Source organism: Amphibalanus amphitrite, unplaced genomic scaffold (genome assembly GCF_019059575.1).
Source record: "Amphibalanus amphitrite isolate SeventyFive unplaced genomic scaffold, NRLGWU_Aamphi_draft 000258F_arrow, whole genome shotgun sequence".
NCBI lineage: Eukaryota > Metazoa > Arthropoda > Thecostraca > Balanomorpha > Balanidae > Amphibalanus > Amphibalanus amphitrite.
The window spans coordinates 670,701-687,453 of record NW_024881753.1 but is presented as its reverse complement, the minus strand read 5'-3'; the positions used below and the strand labels follow the sequence as shown (position 1 = coordinate 687,453).

The 16,753-nt window shown below is 53.3% G+C and overlaps 1 protein-coding gene across 3 annotated transcripts in view; it reads left to right on the top strand.

Moving 5' to 3' along the window:
* The first annotated feature begins 203 nt into the window (after positions 1-203).
* Positions 204-16,753, top strand: part of LOC122386631 (tight junction-associated protein 1-like) — a 30,834-nt gene continuing 14,284 nt past the window's right edge. The window contains exons 1-2 of one of the 3 annotated variants that reach the window (XM_043375998.1): positions 204-238; positions 546-635. In XM_043375998.1, coding sequence (XP_043231933.1) covers positions 612-635 — 24 coding nt within the window. In that variant the 5' untranslated portion in view covers positions 204-238; positions 546-611. Of the gene's footprint in view, positions 239-470; positions 636-12,978; positions 13,213-16,753 lie in introns of those variants that run through there. The other 2 variants (XM_043375997.1, XM_043375996.1) reach the window with 2 other exon arrangements.

Genomic DNA, 16,753 nt, shown 5'->3' with positions numbered 1-16,753 from the left:
CTGAGAACGAAGGAGTGCCGATGTAGGTTACCTTGATTGTCTTCCCTTCACTGGTAGGTATCACTCACTAGCTCTGGTATCTTTACAACTGGGTAGTCTCGGCTTGGCATAAGGCTGTGGTGTATACTGTGTACTTTACCTGCCTCTGATGCGAGGAGTCGCCGGCCGCGCAGGCGCGTGCCGCCGCCCGCCGGCCGGCTGGCTGGCAGTGGAGCGCGGCGGCCGGCGCCGGGCGGAGGTATCGGCGGGGCCGGCAGGCCGTACCTGATAACGCACCAACAACTCGGCTGGCGGGGCTCAATATGGTGTTCTTCAGTGGCTGACTGATGCCTTGATTAAGATCATGTTTTACCGTTTTAAAAATCGACCTCGGCATGCAGAGGCGTATTGTTTGAATAAATCAATTCATCAAGCCTGCCGATGTAATGCTCAAGATTGGCACGCTCACTTGGGAGTGTTTTTATCTTGAAATGTCTTCTGCTTAATGCGACTGTTACGCTCAGCTGTCTGACCTGAGCTGACCTGACCTGACCTCTGCCCTCCAGGTGTGACCTGCTGACCGGAGGCACCTTCGGAGCCGGTGACCTGAAGCCACGAGTGGACGTTGAGTGATGGACTCCAAGGAGCGATGCTCGGTAAGTGGCGGGAGCTCGCCGGCCGACTGTGCTGTCTGCTTACCCACCGTCGGCTGTTGATGCACCGTTTAATCGTGAAGCTAGGGTAGTGTGTGGCCATACCCGTTGCTCTTTACTCGTTGGCTATGGATGCCAGTAATGGCTGTGTCATTTGCTGTCCTTTCTCCCGATAGTCCGGTGCGCGTGCAATATGTGTATGATAACTACACACAGCCTGTGTGTCACAGGGGTAGGATCCATGACAGCTAAATACCCTGGATGCTTCATGGAACTATTTCAACTTCTCTACCTAATACCTATCCTTTCTCGAGTATTATCAGCGACAAAATGTAATTTCTGTGTGACTGCTAGACCCGAGACCAAGAGGCACAGCACTGGCTCCGAAAAACATTGATGTTTGTGCGACTTGACTTTAATTCTTGATGGAATTGGAAACCGACCTGCAATCTCACGAAATCCGGCTACATATAGCTTTGATGCTGTGTTTTTGCGGTACTACGCATTTGAAATTCATAATATGGACATTGGTTCCTTTGTTCGCCGGTCTTTCTTATTTTTTCCTTCTGAGAAACTCATATCATCAAAACCATATTACCGGGTGTACGATTTTTCAATACTCAGCCAACTGGCAAACGCCACATCAAAGTGGGCCCGGATGCGTTCTGAATTGACTTCAGCCGTCCGACAGCATTAGTGGTTCGCTGAAGTTTCGGCGTGCGTGTGTGATTTCCGTCGGGAGCGCGCTCCCTCCGTGCGCTGGGCAGGGGGAGGGGCTACTGAGACAGATTGCCTGTCCGTCGGCTCTGCTGAGGGCGGCTGTGCGCTGTCACGGACATGTGAAGCCCTCTCTATCCTGCCGAGTGCCGAACGCCGGCTGCTGTGGCCGTGTGAAGCCTTTTTTACGTCTTGCAGTTGTGGGGGCCTTTGGGCGCCCCAGTGGCGTTGAACACCCCTGTACGACCCCGATATCCCCGCTCCCCTGGCCAGCCGCGGCGGCTCTGACCGGCTGCCACATATCCCTCTGACCGCCGACACATAAACAAGGACGCGGCCGGGCATTCCTGTGGGTTTTCCGGCGGCGTCATAGCGCCGCCGCACCGTGGGGACTTTTGCGATCCTAGCACGACATAAGTGGCAAATACGAGTATTTTGATTTCCACTTTCATTATATGCTTTCTATGCAGAATTGTCCAGTGTATCCGAATCCGACCTTAAATCGCTTTAAAGATGATGACTTATACATCAAAATACGTCACAAAGTGAAGAGTTGCGCTGACTAGCACCGTGCTCCTAGGATAAGGCGAAAAATTACTTGACAACGGAACGCCTGCTCACTCGTTTAATCAAGCACCAATTCGATTTTACGACATGATTTTATAATCTGTATTTAATGAGGAATACGAGCATATGCATAAAAAGTTCGAAAAACAATCCAAAGGTATGACTTTTGAATGAAATACAAAAAATGTTTCTATGCCACTTGTCTCGGAGATTTGACTCGGCAAATCATAGCCTTACAAAGTGAGTTACGCGGTGTTACGTGTGGAAACACATATCAAAATATTCTCCCAAAAATTCTGCATTGGAATAAACTCTTATCTTTTGCCCAATTTTGCCCAAAAAGCTACTACGAGACATCAAAGCAGAAGATGTCGCGTGGCTCCCAGCGCTCCGCCGCGCTGCCCGGCGCCGCGGCGGTCAGCTGACTGCGGCGTACCGCCGCAGGGGTTACGTGTGGAAACACATATCAAAATATTCTCCCATAAACTCTGCATTGGAATAAACTCTTATCTTTTGCCCAATTTTGCCCAAACAGCTACTACGAGACATCAAAGCAGAAGATGTCGCGTGGCTTCCAGCGCTCCGCCGCGCTGCCCGGCGCCGCGGCGGTCAGCTGACTGCGGTGTACCGCCGCAGGAGTAAAGTCGTGCTAGGAGGGGCGAAGTCCCCACAGTGCGCCGGTGCGGCGTCCAATAACACTCCGGGGAGCGCGCAGCTCTCACAGCCGGCACCTGCCGCGCCGCACAGGCTCTCCGCAATGTTATCGCATTTCTGTGCAATTCCCATACGACACCGGTAATAACTGCTGGCCGTGTGTAGCATTTTCCCTGTCCTACATCAGTATGTTGTCCCGCGCTGTCTGCGGCGCCGCCCGCAGCGGGGGAGGAGGCCGGCACGGTGTCGGTGGTCCGCAGAGCCGGCCGATTAGCGGGCCGTCCATTGCGGCGGCCGGCGCCGCTGATAGCGCCGTTCCCGGACAGATCCGGCCCGGTGCGGGTCGGGTCAGCATCCCGCCCAGACGGCCGGCCGCGCCAGCTCCGTGCAAATTGGCCGGCTGATGGCGCCGCCCGCTGACGGCAGCGGAACGGAACGACAGGAACGGGACGATTCTGTAAATGAACGGCAGGAACGGAACGACCCTGTGAATGAACGGCAGGATCGGGATGACTGTGGGCGAACGGCAGGAACGGAACGGCCCTTTGGGTGAACGGTGGGACCGGAAGGGCGCCGTATGTCTCGGTCTCTCTGTTCCCGCGGCGCGGCTCTGGCCGGAGGGATTACATTACAGGGCGGCGGGGCTGGTTTTAGTTCGATATTACTGGGCGACGGGCGGCCACCGACCGAGCTAGACACGGGTATTACCGGCCGGCCGACCGAGTTAGACACGGGTATTACCGGCCGGCCGACCGAGCGGCCGTCTCCAAGGACGACTGGCCAGAAAACGGGCACAGAACCCAGACAGGCCTGGCATACCGTGATGACTGTCGCAGTATACCACTATCCTAACTCGTCCGGTACAATTATTATGGCGTCATTTGATTCATTTTTATTAATAGTGTAAACATCTGGGCCCAGCAATACCAGCTGGCATGTAATCTGGGAAGGAGATACGACTGTAGGCTGGCAAATAAAATGTGAAGCCGACTCGGAGCTCAACCGGTTATTCAACCGTTACGTAACTGTTGAACCGGGTGTAAGTCGGCTGCCTCCAGTTTAGAAACACACTAGCACTCTTGGCGTGCATTATTACGAGGCCAGTGTGTGTCGCTGCCCCATGGGCCGGTGGTTTGTCTGTCTGTCTGTCTGTCTGTGTGGGTGCCGCCGTTTTCCGGGACGCTCCGCTATCCGGCCGCGGCTGATGCGATCTGTTCGGCCGCCCGCTCCCAGTCCGAGCGCTGATTGTGCCTCATCGTGAGCGACGGACGGCGGACGGCCACGGCCTTATTAGATCGCCGACACGGCGCCTCCGATCGCCGACACGGCGCCTCCGATCGCCGGAACCGGCCGGCGACAAACGGACCGGCGGTGGCCGGGACGCTAACTGATGGTAATAGGTCACCGGGGAGAACAGGACCGTCCGATTGGCCTTCAATGTGTGACCAGAGGTCGCTGGAAGGAGGTGAGGGGGAGGGGTATCGGAGACTGGGTTAAAGGTAGTGTGCCAGCTTTCTTGGACCGTATGGAGTTAATGGCCCAGATAAGGAGAACCGGATTTTTAGAACTTATCCATACCTTCAAAACTCATGGAAACGTCTTAAATTCTTCAAATTTTGAGTACCCCAGTGCGAAATTCGCCCCGACGGGTTGTCGGTCGTACCCCAACCACATTTCACACCACTATGAACAATAAATGCACACACTGAAATCGCTATTACCGATATCCTCATCCAATCAAGTTTCGATAAACCCGTTCATCATCATCTCCTGCGGTTTCGAACACGCCTGTTAGGTGGCTTCTGATGCTCGTCGAGGTCGGAATTTCCAAATACGCGTGGTGCGTCGGGCCGCGCGCTCTGACTTCGGCCAAGAAAAATGCGTCAGCTGATCATTGTCATTTCTGCCACTTGCGTGTGGTGAAATGGGGTCATAACTTATAAGACGGCTTTTTCATATCAATTATTTTACATAAAATCATATTTCAAACCATAAATAATGTTCGACAGCCAAAGAAAAGAAACAATACCAATACGGGCTTACAGTTTAAGGCTCGACATTGTGTTGTCTACGATTAGACAGCTGATAACTCATTCCCGTACGTCGTATGGTCGTAACACTATAATGACCTTTGCTTATTGTCACAAGTGCGCCGCATTCGCGATTGTTGCCCGACGCCTGTTTGCAGGTGAGCCCACTACAGTTGTTATACATATCTAAAAACCGAAAAACTTTTAGGCGAAAAAGGCACTATTCCAGGCCCATTTTTGATTTTTTTTTTTTGCGATATTAGGTAAAAACAGAAGCTTCTTATCCTAGGAAAAATAAAATGGGAAATCTTTCAAAGGTGGCACACTACCTTTAATGGTGCGGGCGCAGGAAGAGCGGACGGCGGGTATTCTCTCCCGGCGCAGTTCATAAGCGGCCGGCGGTGCTATGGGCGGCCGTAGCCGCGCCGCGCTGCTCATATCGCGTCGGACGGGGAGCGCTGGCTGACGTCACGGCCGGCCCATCAGCGGTCCTGTTTCATACGGTATGCATGCGCCGACGCGCGGCGGCGGCCAGCACCGGCCTAGGACGGCATAATCTCGGTGCTCGGGACGCGATTGTGAGCCGCCGGCCTCTGAGAAGTGCGGACGGAAGCATCTGAGGGGATTAGCAGAGTGGGCGACCCCCGGGAAATCTGGCGCGAGCGCCGCTGACACGCTCCAGTGACGGCGCTCCGGGAGATCGGCGGGTACCCGGTGCAGCGCTTCTGATTAGAGCCGCTGTGGGGATCGGCGGGTACCCGGCGCAGCGCTTCTGATCAGAGCTGCCCCGGGAGATCTGCGGGTACGGCGCCCCTGATCAGAGCTGCTGTGAGAAACAGGGGATGCAGCGCAACTCCTGAGTACTATCTGCGAGTGGGCGACAAATTTATCGATTGGGACGTTGGACATTTCCTCAGACACTTTTGTCATGTGCTGTTTTTTTTTATTAAATCCTCCCGTCGCTATTTTTTTTGTTCTTGATTGGTAGTTGCGAACCCATTTTGTAGCCAAGATAAGTGGCTTAGGAAAGTACTTGGCGCTGCGTGTTATTTGATTTCCTGGAAGTGAGTGCAAGACGAGAAAATGGTTTAATGGGAGGAGCGTTCTTATCCTCTTGTTTTGATGCAAAGCTGGTACCATTCCAAGACGTGTAGGTGGTTGCATGTATAAAAATGACTCATTGCCGCCCTGGTGCCGTGGCGGCTGTGATAGAGGCAGCTAGGATGTCATGGCGACCTTTTACCAGACTTGTGACAGCTCAAGAAAAAAGTGAGCTCGCTCAGCTCAACTCCGTTTTATCCGCTCCCGCTCAGCTCCCGCTCAGTTTAACACGGCTCAGCTCAGCTCACGCTCCGCTCAAACCGGCTGTGCTCCGCTCACGCTCAGCTCAGCTCAGCTCAGTTTCCGCTCAGCTCAGCTCAGCTCAGCTTCCGCTCAGCTCAGCTCAGCTCAGTTTCCGCTCAGCTCAGCTCAGCTCAGTTTCCGCTCAGCTCAGTTTCCGCTCAGCTCAGCTCAGTTTCCGCTCAGCTCAGCTCAGCTCAGTTCCCGTTCAGCTCAGCTCAGTTTCCGCTCAATTCAGCTTAGCTCAGTTTCCGCTCAGTTAAATTCACGCTTAGATCGTTCAGTCGTTCTTTTTAAATCGGACATGCTTAACCCTCGCCCGTATAGGGGGGGGGGGGGGGGTCGAACGGACCCCCTCTGTTTTTCGCGAATAACTCGCGTAAAAAGCGGCCGATCGCGACGAAACTTTCAGTACCCTCGCGATAATCAATTTTACACCTATCCTGAAAATTTCATGACCCTGACCCTAATGACCTTTGACGTGTGACCTACTTTTCGAGACCATGTTTGGCCGGAATCGCGATTCGGCGTACGTCGGCTCGCATTAGCCGCGCGTTAGCAGTCTTTTTGTGGTTTCAAGTGTTCAAACATGGGATATGATGTTGCTCCCATGCATTAGGGTGGGTGTCAAGGTCACCGGAAGGTCAGGTCAGGTCATTGACCTTTGATGACCTCGGTTCACTTTTTCGAGTTTTACATGTTTCTAGGCTAGTTTTTGGAGCTGAATTCGAATTTAGCAACCATTTGAACATTTACGAAGCATTTTTGGTGCCTTCGTAACATGTTACGAAGCTGTCAGAGGCTACTACGAATACCCGGCAAAATCCTTACTGGTTGACCTGACCTGACCCGACCTGGCCTCAATGCATAAAGACATCATCAGTGATCATAACTAACATGATATTCGTGATCAGCACCCCGAAAAAACCCATAGCAGCCACGTTTTACGACGTTCTAACAGGTCCCGATTTTCCCGACTTTTGGGTCATTGACCTGACCTGGAAGGTCAACCGATAACCTAGGACCTTAAAATTGGGTATCATCGGCTTCCTCTCGTCGCGGGCAGCACGCTCGTTTTTTTCCGCGAAGCTCTAGCTCGATCAGGGACGAAACGGCAAGGGGGGGGGTCCAACGGACCCCCGCCCCCTTATACGTTCGCGTCTGGAAAAACACCAATACGGGCGAGGGTTAAAAAACAGACCAACTCTTGGCGCATAAGTAAGTCTCCTCTAACAAGGAGCGAGGCAACCTACACAATGGGCAAAAGAGATAAGCTCATTAAGACCCTGAGACTTTGCGAGTCGTGCGTCTACTTGGACTCAGACTATAGTTACATGAAATGGACTGTTCTTGGCAGTGTTATCACATGTTATCAGAGTGTGCACCCGCGATGTTAACATAACATATAAGTTCAAAATATACGAACGAAAAAAGTCTGGACGAAAAAGTTTACAGACGAAAAAAATGTACAGACGAAAAAATGCCAGACGAAGAAAAGTCGGACGAAAATCTGCTAGACGAAAAAAACGCCATGGAATCATCTCAACTAGGCGGTGTTTCACGGCCGAGAGCAGCACGCCCACGCCGCCATCCGCTCTTGGCACCCTGCCAGGAGCTGACGTTACATTTTGGGGTAGTGTTGGAACTTGGAGATAAGAGTTTGTTTATATCTCCATGGAAACCCCATTTGGCACGTGTGATAGCAGCGTGCTGTTATCAGTGAAACCTTGAGTGAAACCAAACACCACCCTGATCTCAACCAAGGCAATGTCAACACAATTAGAATTCATAGTCGGCGTGTGAATAAGGGAGCTTTTCCCATATTATGGACATCAGAAGGTGAGAGTTCCAGTTAGCGCCTCTGCCCCACCCCACTTTCAATAGGATATGGTCGCTTAGCCCACATTCAACCAACGAAGAGGAACATTATTTGCTAATTCCTAATTGTAAATATTTTATGCAGAGGTAAGAACCCTTATCGATAAAATTAATTTAAATGACTGCTTAAATAACAAAGTGAAGAATGCTGAATTGTACATTGCGGAGCAGAGTGTCAAGGCGAAGCATCAAAGCCTGACAGTAGGTATTCATCTTGCAGTCAGGCTTGAAACTTGAGACTGGCTGTATTAGCCTGTAAATTGGCCAAGACCCTGGTCTTCCAATTTCCATGCAATATGGATGAAATAAATTAAGCTTGATTAGTGATTAATATTGATTTCTTTAGAGTTTTGATATTTTTAAGTGCGATCACGAAGGCAGTGTAATTGCTCACTCCATAGCTAGCTCATAGCTGAAGCATCAAATCCTGAGTTAATTTCCAAGCATGAACTGAAAAGAATTAGAACTGGATCAGCTCAGCTCAGCTAAATCAGCTCAGCTCAATCAGCTCAGCTCAGCTCAGCTCAGCTCAGCTCAATCAGCTCAGCTCAGCTCAATCAGCTCAGCTCAGCTCAGCTCAGCTCAGCTCAGCTCAATCAGCTCAGCTCAGCTCAGCTCAGCTCAGCTCAGCTCGCTCAGCTCAGCTCAGCTCAGCTCAGCTCAAGCTCATTCAGCTCAGCTCAGCTCAAGCTCATTCAGCTCAGCTCAGACAGCAGCTCAGCTCAATGCATTACTGAGCCGGCTCAGCTCACAGCTCAACAATTTGGCAAAATGTTGAGCCGGCTCATGAGCTGAGCTGATTTTTGAGCCGGCTCAACTGAGCTGATCACAAGTCTGCCTTTTACATTGTCGTCAGCGTCTGAGGACTGTCATGGTGTCGGGGTTCCGGCCTGATGTGTGGCGGTCACCGCGGGATCAGTGGCAGCACCGTCCGTTCGCCGGGATGATGGGCAGATGAACTATGGTCCGTTGGGGCGCCCTGTGTGCCATAGTGACCCCACTGGTGGAGACCGACGAGAAAGGTTTACCAATGAACATCAGCCATTTTTCGTGATAGTGATGGTTTTTGGATCATAAATGTGCGAACTCTGGGACGGTGAGCATTGGCATCCGATTTTGATGAGCGAACGCTGACCAATGCTGAGCTGATCAGCCGCCCACCGACCGGCAAACCCGGGCCGCCCCGCAGTGGTTACTGCTGGCCTCCAGAGATGGCGCTAGTGGTGGACGCCTGAAGGTAGACTGTGCCGCACGACCCCCTGCAGTTACTTCTGGCGTTCAGAGATGGCGCTAGTGGTGGACGCCTGCAGATAGACTGTGCCGCAGCAGTTACTCCTTGCCTCCAGAGATGGCGCTAGTGGTGGACGCCTGAAGGTAGACTGTGCCGCATGACGCACTGGATCTGCCGGCCGCATCGGCTGAGGTGGGAGCGATCGCGCTAGCTTCCCTGGAGTTTTGACGGTCAGAATACGGGATTTCCGCATCTATTTTCTGCGGAGTCTTTGTGGGGCCAGTACCAGCTCGTGTGAATCACCGTGCCGTACCATGGCCTGCGATGGCGTGTTTTACCATTCAGTGACGTGTTTTGCCGTGCCGCTCGGTTTTCTCGGTCGGACGGGCCCATTCTGCGGGGACGGGCGGCCCCGTTCGCTGATGGATGGCTCATAACCGGCCCGGAGGAGGGACGGACGGCCCGACCCGGACCGTGACGTCACGGCTGACGGACCGACCACCCGGCCGGGGCGGGCCGGGTCGATTCAGCCTCCCGTGGAACCTGAATGGACCGCTTTACAGCCCGGCTGGGTGTTTGGCTGACTGTTCAACGCGTGCCGGACGGTTTTTGAGACACGTTTGCTCTCACGTCATGGTGAGAATGGCGGCGGGTAAAGGAGATTTTTCAATTCTAGAAGTGGCAGAGTGCTATTTCTCTGTTTATTTGTAGATATGACCGTAGAGCATACATGGAATAAGACTGACAGAGTGCTTCCTCGCCAAGGTGCGGTGCGTTTTATTGATGGTGGTTTTTTTCGTGTGAAGGCTGCTGCCTGCATAAGATATTCTGTTATAAATTATGCATTCGCAATTGCTTATTAACCCTATTCCTGGCGGGCTCCGCCGGGACAAGAAACTGGCGGGGGGGGGGGGGCGATTCGGCCCCCCCTTCAGATCTCAAAACTACACATCGCAGCGACAAACGGTAAACGGCATCGGATACGCACGGTCAAGGTCTACAATTTTTACTAAGGTCATTTTCAGGTCAGGTCAAAGATGACGTCACAGGGGTCGAAAAAGTCAAAATGGCGGCGCTAGATATGGAGAGAGTTTTTCTCGAATAACTTTCGAATTAGTCAAGATAGGAACAAACTAAGGGCATCATCGTGATCCTCTCGTCAATCCGCATCGAATGCTATATATGTTGACCTCGAAAGGTCAAGGTCAAAGGTTGACCTCAGGTCACGTGACCTCGAGGTCATCATGTATATCATTCGGTGCGTCTTGACGAGCTGAACACAATGAGACCATCCACGCGTCTGTATCTTGTTCCTGTACGGAGTTATTGGCCAAAAACCTTTGGTGACCTTTGATGACGTCACATGACCTCACAGCTGCCCAACAGCAAAACAGACCTCAAGGTAGTGAAGGTTGATCGTATATGAAGTCATGTATGGTATATGGGGCCATTCTGACCCGTTTTAGTGGTAAAAACAGGGAGTTGATTTTTCCCCCATTGACTTACAATGGGGAGGTCGCGAAACTGACCTGACCTTAGGTCACCGATATCAAAATTCCGAGATATACAAATTGCACATACTGGTACCCTAACTAAAGCCTGAAGAGAAGAAATTGATCGGTCAAAAACTCTAGCTCTGGCGTGATTGCAAACTTTTCTGAGGTAGGGTCACCAAACCGCCTCTGGTGCCCTGACCTGAGGTCAGATCAACTCAAAATTTTCAGACATGTTGCGTAGAAGCCTTTTAGGAAAAGTCAGAAAATTTGAGCTTCCTAGCTCAACGCGTTTGGAAGAAATAACCAAAAAACCTCAAGGGGGGGCTCCTGAGGCCCCCCCCCCCGCCAGGAATAGGGTTAAAGGGGCGATGTCTCCACACGAAGAATGCTTTAATATTGTATAATTATTATCTAGAAGTTTTACCTTTATAAATTTATCTGCTTTGATTACGACGTAGCCGAAGGAATATCGAAGGGAACTAACCTGGGTGCCGCCTTGGAGTTAAGAGCATGTAGTGAATAGCAGTGCTAAGCTCGGTCCTACATTAACTCTGTACGGCGCTGAGGGACTGGGTCCGGCATCATTTACCCAGCGTCCGCCCAGCCGGTCGGTGGGACTACAGGGCCCAGTCGTACTCACGGCTATCTACTCGGCTCATTGCTCGGGTCCGCTGTACTCGGTTCAGCCGTCTCTCGGTCCCCCTGCAGTCGGCGGCGCCGGCTCCCCGGCCTGCTCCAATATGCCCGCCGCTGTTTGCAGTTAGTCGGGAATCGTTAGCGACTGCCGGCGGCCGGACGACGGCTCAGGTCGGCGGCGTAAATACTGCAGCGGTGCCGGCCGGGCCGACAACGTTACGATTTATGTGCACTTACCGAACAATCCGATTGGGTGGCCAGTTGACTTTTGTGGAACTTTGAGAGGTGTTCATGGATTCCGACAGGTTGGAGGCGCCGACCATTGTATAGTTGTGAATACCATCTCACTAACCAGGTTTTTCCGGTCAACTCCGATTCACCCAGTAGTACGACTATGGCTCACCCGTGCTCTGTATAGCCTACGATCCCGTCTGCTTTTTGTAACACCCGATCCCGTCTGTCTGACTGTAAGGCGCCCGCCGCCGAGCCATTGGCACCCAGCACGCGAGCTGGTGACTGTCGGAGACCGCCGCCGCCGGCCGGGCGGACGGTTAGCGCCCTTCCAGAAGCCGTTTTCACCTGTGTACGACTGATGTGCGTCATTTGGAGCGCCATTGTGGGTCCTGAATGGAGGCGCTTGACAAAGCTATGCACGTTTCAGCCGTGTTCGGTGATCAATGGACCGGCTCCTTGGCGCGGTCGGTCCGTTTCAGTCCGGGTAGGTCCGGGCAGCTCGGCCGTCAGTCCGCAGCAGCCAGGGCAGCCAGTGTGGCGCCGCCGGGCTAGTCATCGGTTCGACTCGGTCCGGGCAGCCATTGTGGCGCCGCCGGCTCGGCCCTCGTTCCGCAGTGGCTCGGGCAGCTCAGGGCAGCCAGTGTGGCGCCGGCCCGACTCTCGGTCCGCAGAAGCCCGGTCAGCCGGTGTGGCGCCGCCGGGCTAGTCATCGGTTCGACTCGGTCCGGGCAGCCATTGTGGCGCCGCAGGGTCCGGCAGCTCGGTCCGCAGTAGCCCTGGCAGCCAGTGTGGCGCCGCCGGCCCGACTCTCGGTCCGCAGAAGCCCGGTCAGCCGGTGTGGCGCCGCCGGCCGGGCTCTTGGCCCCAGCTACCCGGGCAGCTCCGGTCAGCCGGTGTGGCGCCGCCGGCCCGGTCCGGCTGCCCGGCCGGTACTAACGAGCTGATTGAGCGGCAATCATTGAGCGGCAATCGGCGCTGAGTAGCCCCAGACGGTGGCGTGACGGACGCCATATCGGTACCGGGGCCGACCGGGGACCGGGGCTGCACGGGGCTGACGTCACAGGGATGGGAGGGGAAGGCATTACCCCGGTCTGCCCCACTACCCCGCTCAGGAGATTCTGATGGGCTGGCGGATGGTGAGACAGAGTGCACCCCATTACCCCTGCCGGTGAATACGGCCGCACACAGGGGAAATACTCACTATCGGTGGACTCCTTGGCTGTGACGAACGCTTGCGTCAAGTCGGGGCCGGAGGTCCCTTTGGAGACAGCCAACGCATGGCGGGGTGGTGCGCCAATTGTGACGGTAATAGAAATTACTAATGGCAATGGCTCCCCTCTGAGCACCAGTGACCTCTGCGGTCCCGGTGACCTAGATATCCTAAATCCCATCCTCTGGCCGGTGCTCATCCTGATCCCTCGTCTGCCCGGGGTCCGGGCCGGTGGACCCGTCCTTGGCCGGCCGGCGGCCGCCGCGCGGCGCGGCCCGTCTGACGGGGCGATCCGCCGTGCTAAAGGTCGGCGGCGGCTGTCAGATCTGCGCGTGCGGCCCTAGCGGCCGTCACTCCCAGCCGGGTGTGTACCGTGGAGTGCCGCGGAACTCTGGCGGAGTGCCGCGGGTGGCTGGTACGCTGAGTGCCGCGGGGCGCTAGTGGAGTGTCGGGCTGTGAGAGCTGGTGTGGCAGAGTGTCGGGCCTTGCGGTCTGGAACAGCGGAGTGCGTTGGTGCCGAGTGCCGGAGTGCGTGCACTGACGGTTCGACACAGACGGGATGGCCGACTGCACCACCTGCTCATCGGTAAGAACGGGGTGCGACATCTCCTGGGCACCGATACCGCCGTTCCTTGTGGGATGTTGACGCTCCCCTATTTCTGAATCTAACGCCAGCCTTGGCGTTTATAAAAGACACAAATACAAAAGCGCTTATGAAAGACGCTTATATATTTATTGTGAGCTCCTCTGTCGTATTGTGAAGAGGTGACGGGCTCATCTGGGGCTGTTTTAATCGCCGCCCGATAACAGGCGTGACGGTCCCGCTGTCTTCTGCCCGACCCTGCTGACCGGCCTGGCCACTGGCCAGTGGCGAATCGGTCCGCAGGGGGCGTCATACTGACTGAAATGACAGTACAGCCCGCTGGGGAGGTGTATTATAACTGTCCAGACTGCTCACAGGGAAAGATGGGCCTGCCTATACTCGGGAGACTGGGGTGGTGCAACTGCCGAGTCGGTCCGCTGAGGGTACGCTGGTATTGTCGAAACTGCCCGCTGGCGGGACGGCTGAACTCTGACACATGACGCGTCACGTCAGTTATCGGCTCCACGACTGACCCCGCGGCCAGCCGCGCTGGTTAGATTAGCCAGATTAGCCATCCTTGTTACTTATTAGTGATAAACCGTGGCCTAGCTTTGTGTATCGCTGTTCGTGACTGCGTGGCTGTTTTTCTATCAACCTTTCACAGCCTTGCGTGTGTTTTTTTTTGCATGATGACTTTTGATAGTTTTAACCAAGCTTCGTAATGCTCTTTTTAATTTTCTTTTTTGGGGGGTTTATTTTGTATCTTCTGTTGTAATCAAAGGCGTGTTTCAAAGTTCCATTCTGTGTTTCAAAGACATTCCGCATGGTTTGGAGCTGGTTGCAAGGTATTTCTATCCTGACCAGAATCACCGACATCCAATACGTTCGGCTGAGATCTTCCTGAGACTGGTTCGCCCCGCTCTAAATCCCGTGCTGATGAGAACGGTCCGCAGCCGTGTTCCAAGGCCCGTGTTGGCCGGCGTAGCTACACTCGGCAGACGCGAGCCCAAGCCGATAGACAGCGGAAATGGATTCCGTCTCAGAGGGTGGCCTGAGCGTGCTGCTGCGGAAGATGAGAATAGAGGGAGAGAGGGAGGGAGAAAGAGGAGAGTATGTTGAGAGCAGCCTAAGTTTTGCTTCGAATGCCGACTCTGCTTCACGCGGCAAGCTCTGTTATGCCAGCGCTGCGCCTCCTTTGTGTCTTTTTACGTGGGTACGTGGCTGCCGAATGTTCTTGTTTTCCTCTCGGTGCTCCCGGGGCTGGTAACGGGAGCCTCTCAGATCGTGTTTGGTGCGCCTGTTTTACCTCGGCCGAGCCGTGCTGCGCTGGCCGGTACGATGCTTTGGCCGGTGACTGGTCAAGTGGTCAGGACGCGGACAGACCGGGGTTGGAGTTTCACTTCCTTATTTCCCCTGGTAGTGGAGTTGTGTGGACGGAAGTGTCCGGAGCTGTAAACTCCGGTTTACTCCGTGCCGTTTTATCCCCAAAGGCTGCCGTCTCGACGACTCCGCGCCTGTTCGATTGCTTCCTCAGGCGGGCTCTCTTCGTGTCCGGTTAGGGTAGGGTGGGGCAAAGCGCCCACCCTAACTTTCCAGCCCCAGTATCTCTTTATCTTACAAATTTAAAAGACAACTAGGTAGCTGATCTGGTAGCTCATTACCTTGGCTTTCTTCGAATAACACATCAGAAACAAGTGGCATGCATGGTTTTTGAGACATGCCATCCGAATTGAGAGGACTACAAATCGGGCGTTTTGCCCCACCCATGGGGCATAACGCCCATATGAGTGGGGCATAACGCCCAGTCCTGAACGTTTCATTACACGCTCGGTACTCTGACAAAAGAATGCAGTATTTATCCATTCTCATTTCGTTTGACTTTAAATCGATAGATTACACCACTAAACACATCTTGAACACTGTTGTTACCACCCCACTCCTCATTCAGTCAACGGGCTGTCACCGCCTTGGAGAGCGGAGATTAGTTCGTGCGAATAAATTGTTCCAGGCGATACTAACCAGAGGCCTCTTGCACCAAACTACCTAGCTAGGTAAAATCGTAAAACCGGTTTCAGAATAAGCTAATCTAACGGTGGTAAATTTGTTTGCAATAGCCCAATACATAATCCTACATGTGCTTGCAAAATTTTGCATGCAAATTGTTACATTTGAGACTTGGACTGGGTATACGATGCAAAATAATCCAAGCATTGGTGCAAGAGGATTTTGGTGCAAGAGGCCTCAGATTACATAATTCATAAGAATCCTGAGCATTAGAAACGTATCCCGACACTCACTTTCAGCCGAAAATGTTCGCAAATACCCGTACTGTATAACACCCATTAGGGGTAAAACGCCCATGATGGGCGTTCTTCCCCACACCAAAGTGGGCGTATTACCCCCAAAAGCACATTCAAAACGAAGTCCACCAAAATTAAGCGTGTGACGATTGTGTTGCAAACCAGTAAATGCTCAAAACATAGCCTAAATCCGCAGGTTCTGCGTAGCTAAATTTCATTGCCTACTTTAATCTCTATCAGACAAAGTTTTAGTAGTATGAAAACATGTAATTTCTAAAAATTGTCTGAAATAAACTAATCTTTATCTTACGTCCAGAACAACCCACTTGTAGAACCGAAAAAGGGGGCAAAAGTAGATTCCTGCTCGTTCTTCAAAATGGCTATCGAGAATTCTTCGAAAAGTCGAGCACTTCATAAAAAAGAGGGGTGGGCGTTTGACCCGCCCTGGGCGCTTTGCCCCACTCTACCCTATATGTGACGCAATGTCTGGGATTTCAGAGCGTTGACCCGACGCTGCTCGCAGAGGCCATTTTCCTGTTCTAACTTCTGAGGCGCTGTTTGCCCTCGCCACACAGTAGCTGAGCTGCCGGCGAGCTGTCTGACAATGACCGGAGCTGAAATACAGCTGTTTGACAAAGACCGGAGCTGAACTACAGCTGTTTGACAAAGACCGGAGCTGAAATACAGCTGTTCGATGCCGCTATTAACTAGGCCTAACGATCGTTTAAACCGCTACGGCCGGCCGATTCTGCGCCCACTGAGGCCAGCGACAGTCAATTTGCATGTTTCCTGGGTTCGTCAATGGAGCGGCACTCCGGCCAGCGCTGCATGGATAATGAAATTGCTGCTCGCTGATGGTCTGATGGCTGAGCTGAGAAATAGAGCTTGTTCTGTTGGTTCAACATGTTACGGCTGACTTTGGACAAGCTGTCCTATAAACCATTTCCCCACATGTTGATTTCGCCATTCAAGTTTATGAAGTGATAACAGTGCAGTCATTGAGTTAGCGTATACTCTCGCCTCTCCATAAGCCTTTGTAGGAATATTGGCATTGTCCTTCTCTGCCCATCCCAGACAGCCTACGCACACGTGTTGCGCGTGCCGCGTTCGTTTCCAGTGTTCCACACGTTCGGCTGTGGACGTGATGTCCGCGGACGCGCTGACTTTGGACGGACATTGGCCAGGTCAGGTCCGGGCGGGTCTCCTGTCGCGGTAGCACTGGGTCTCGCGCCTTAGTGCCCCGC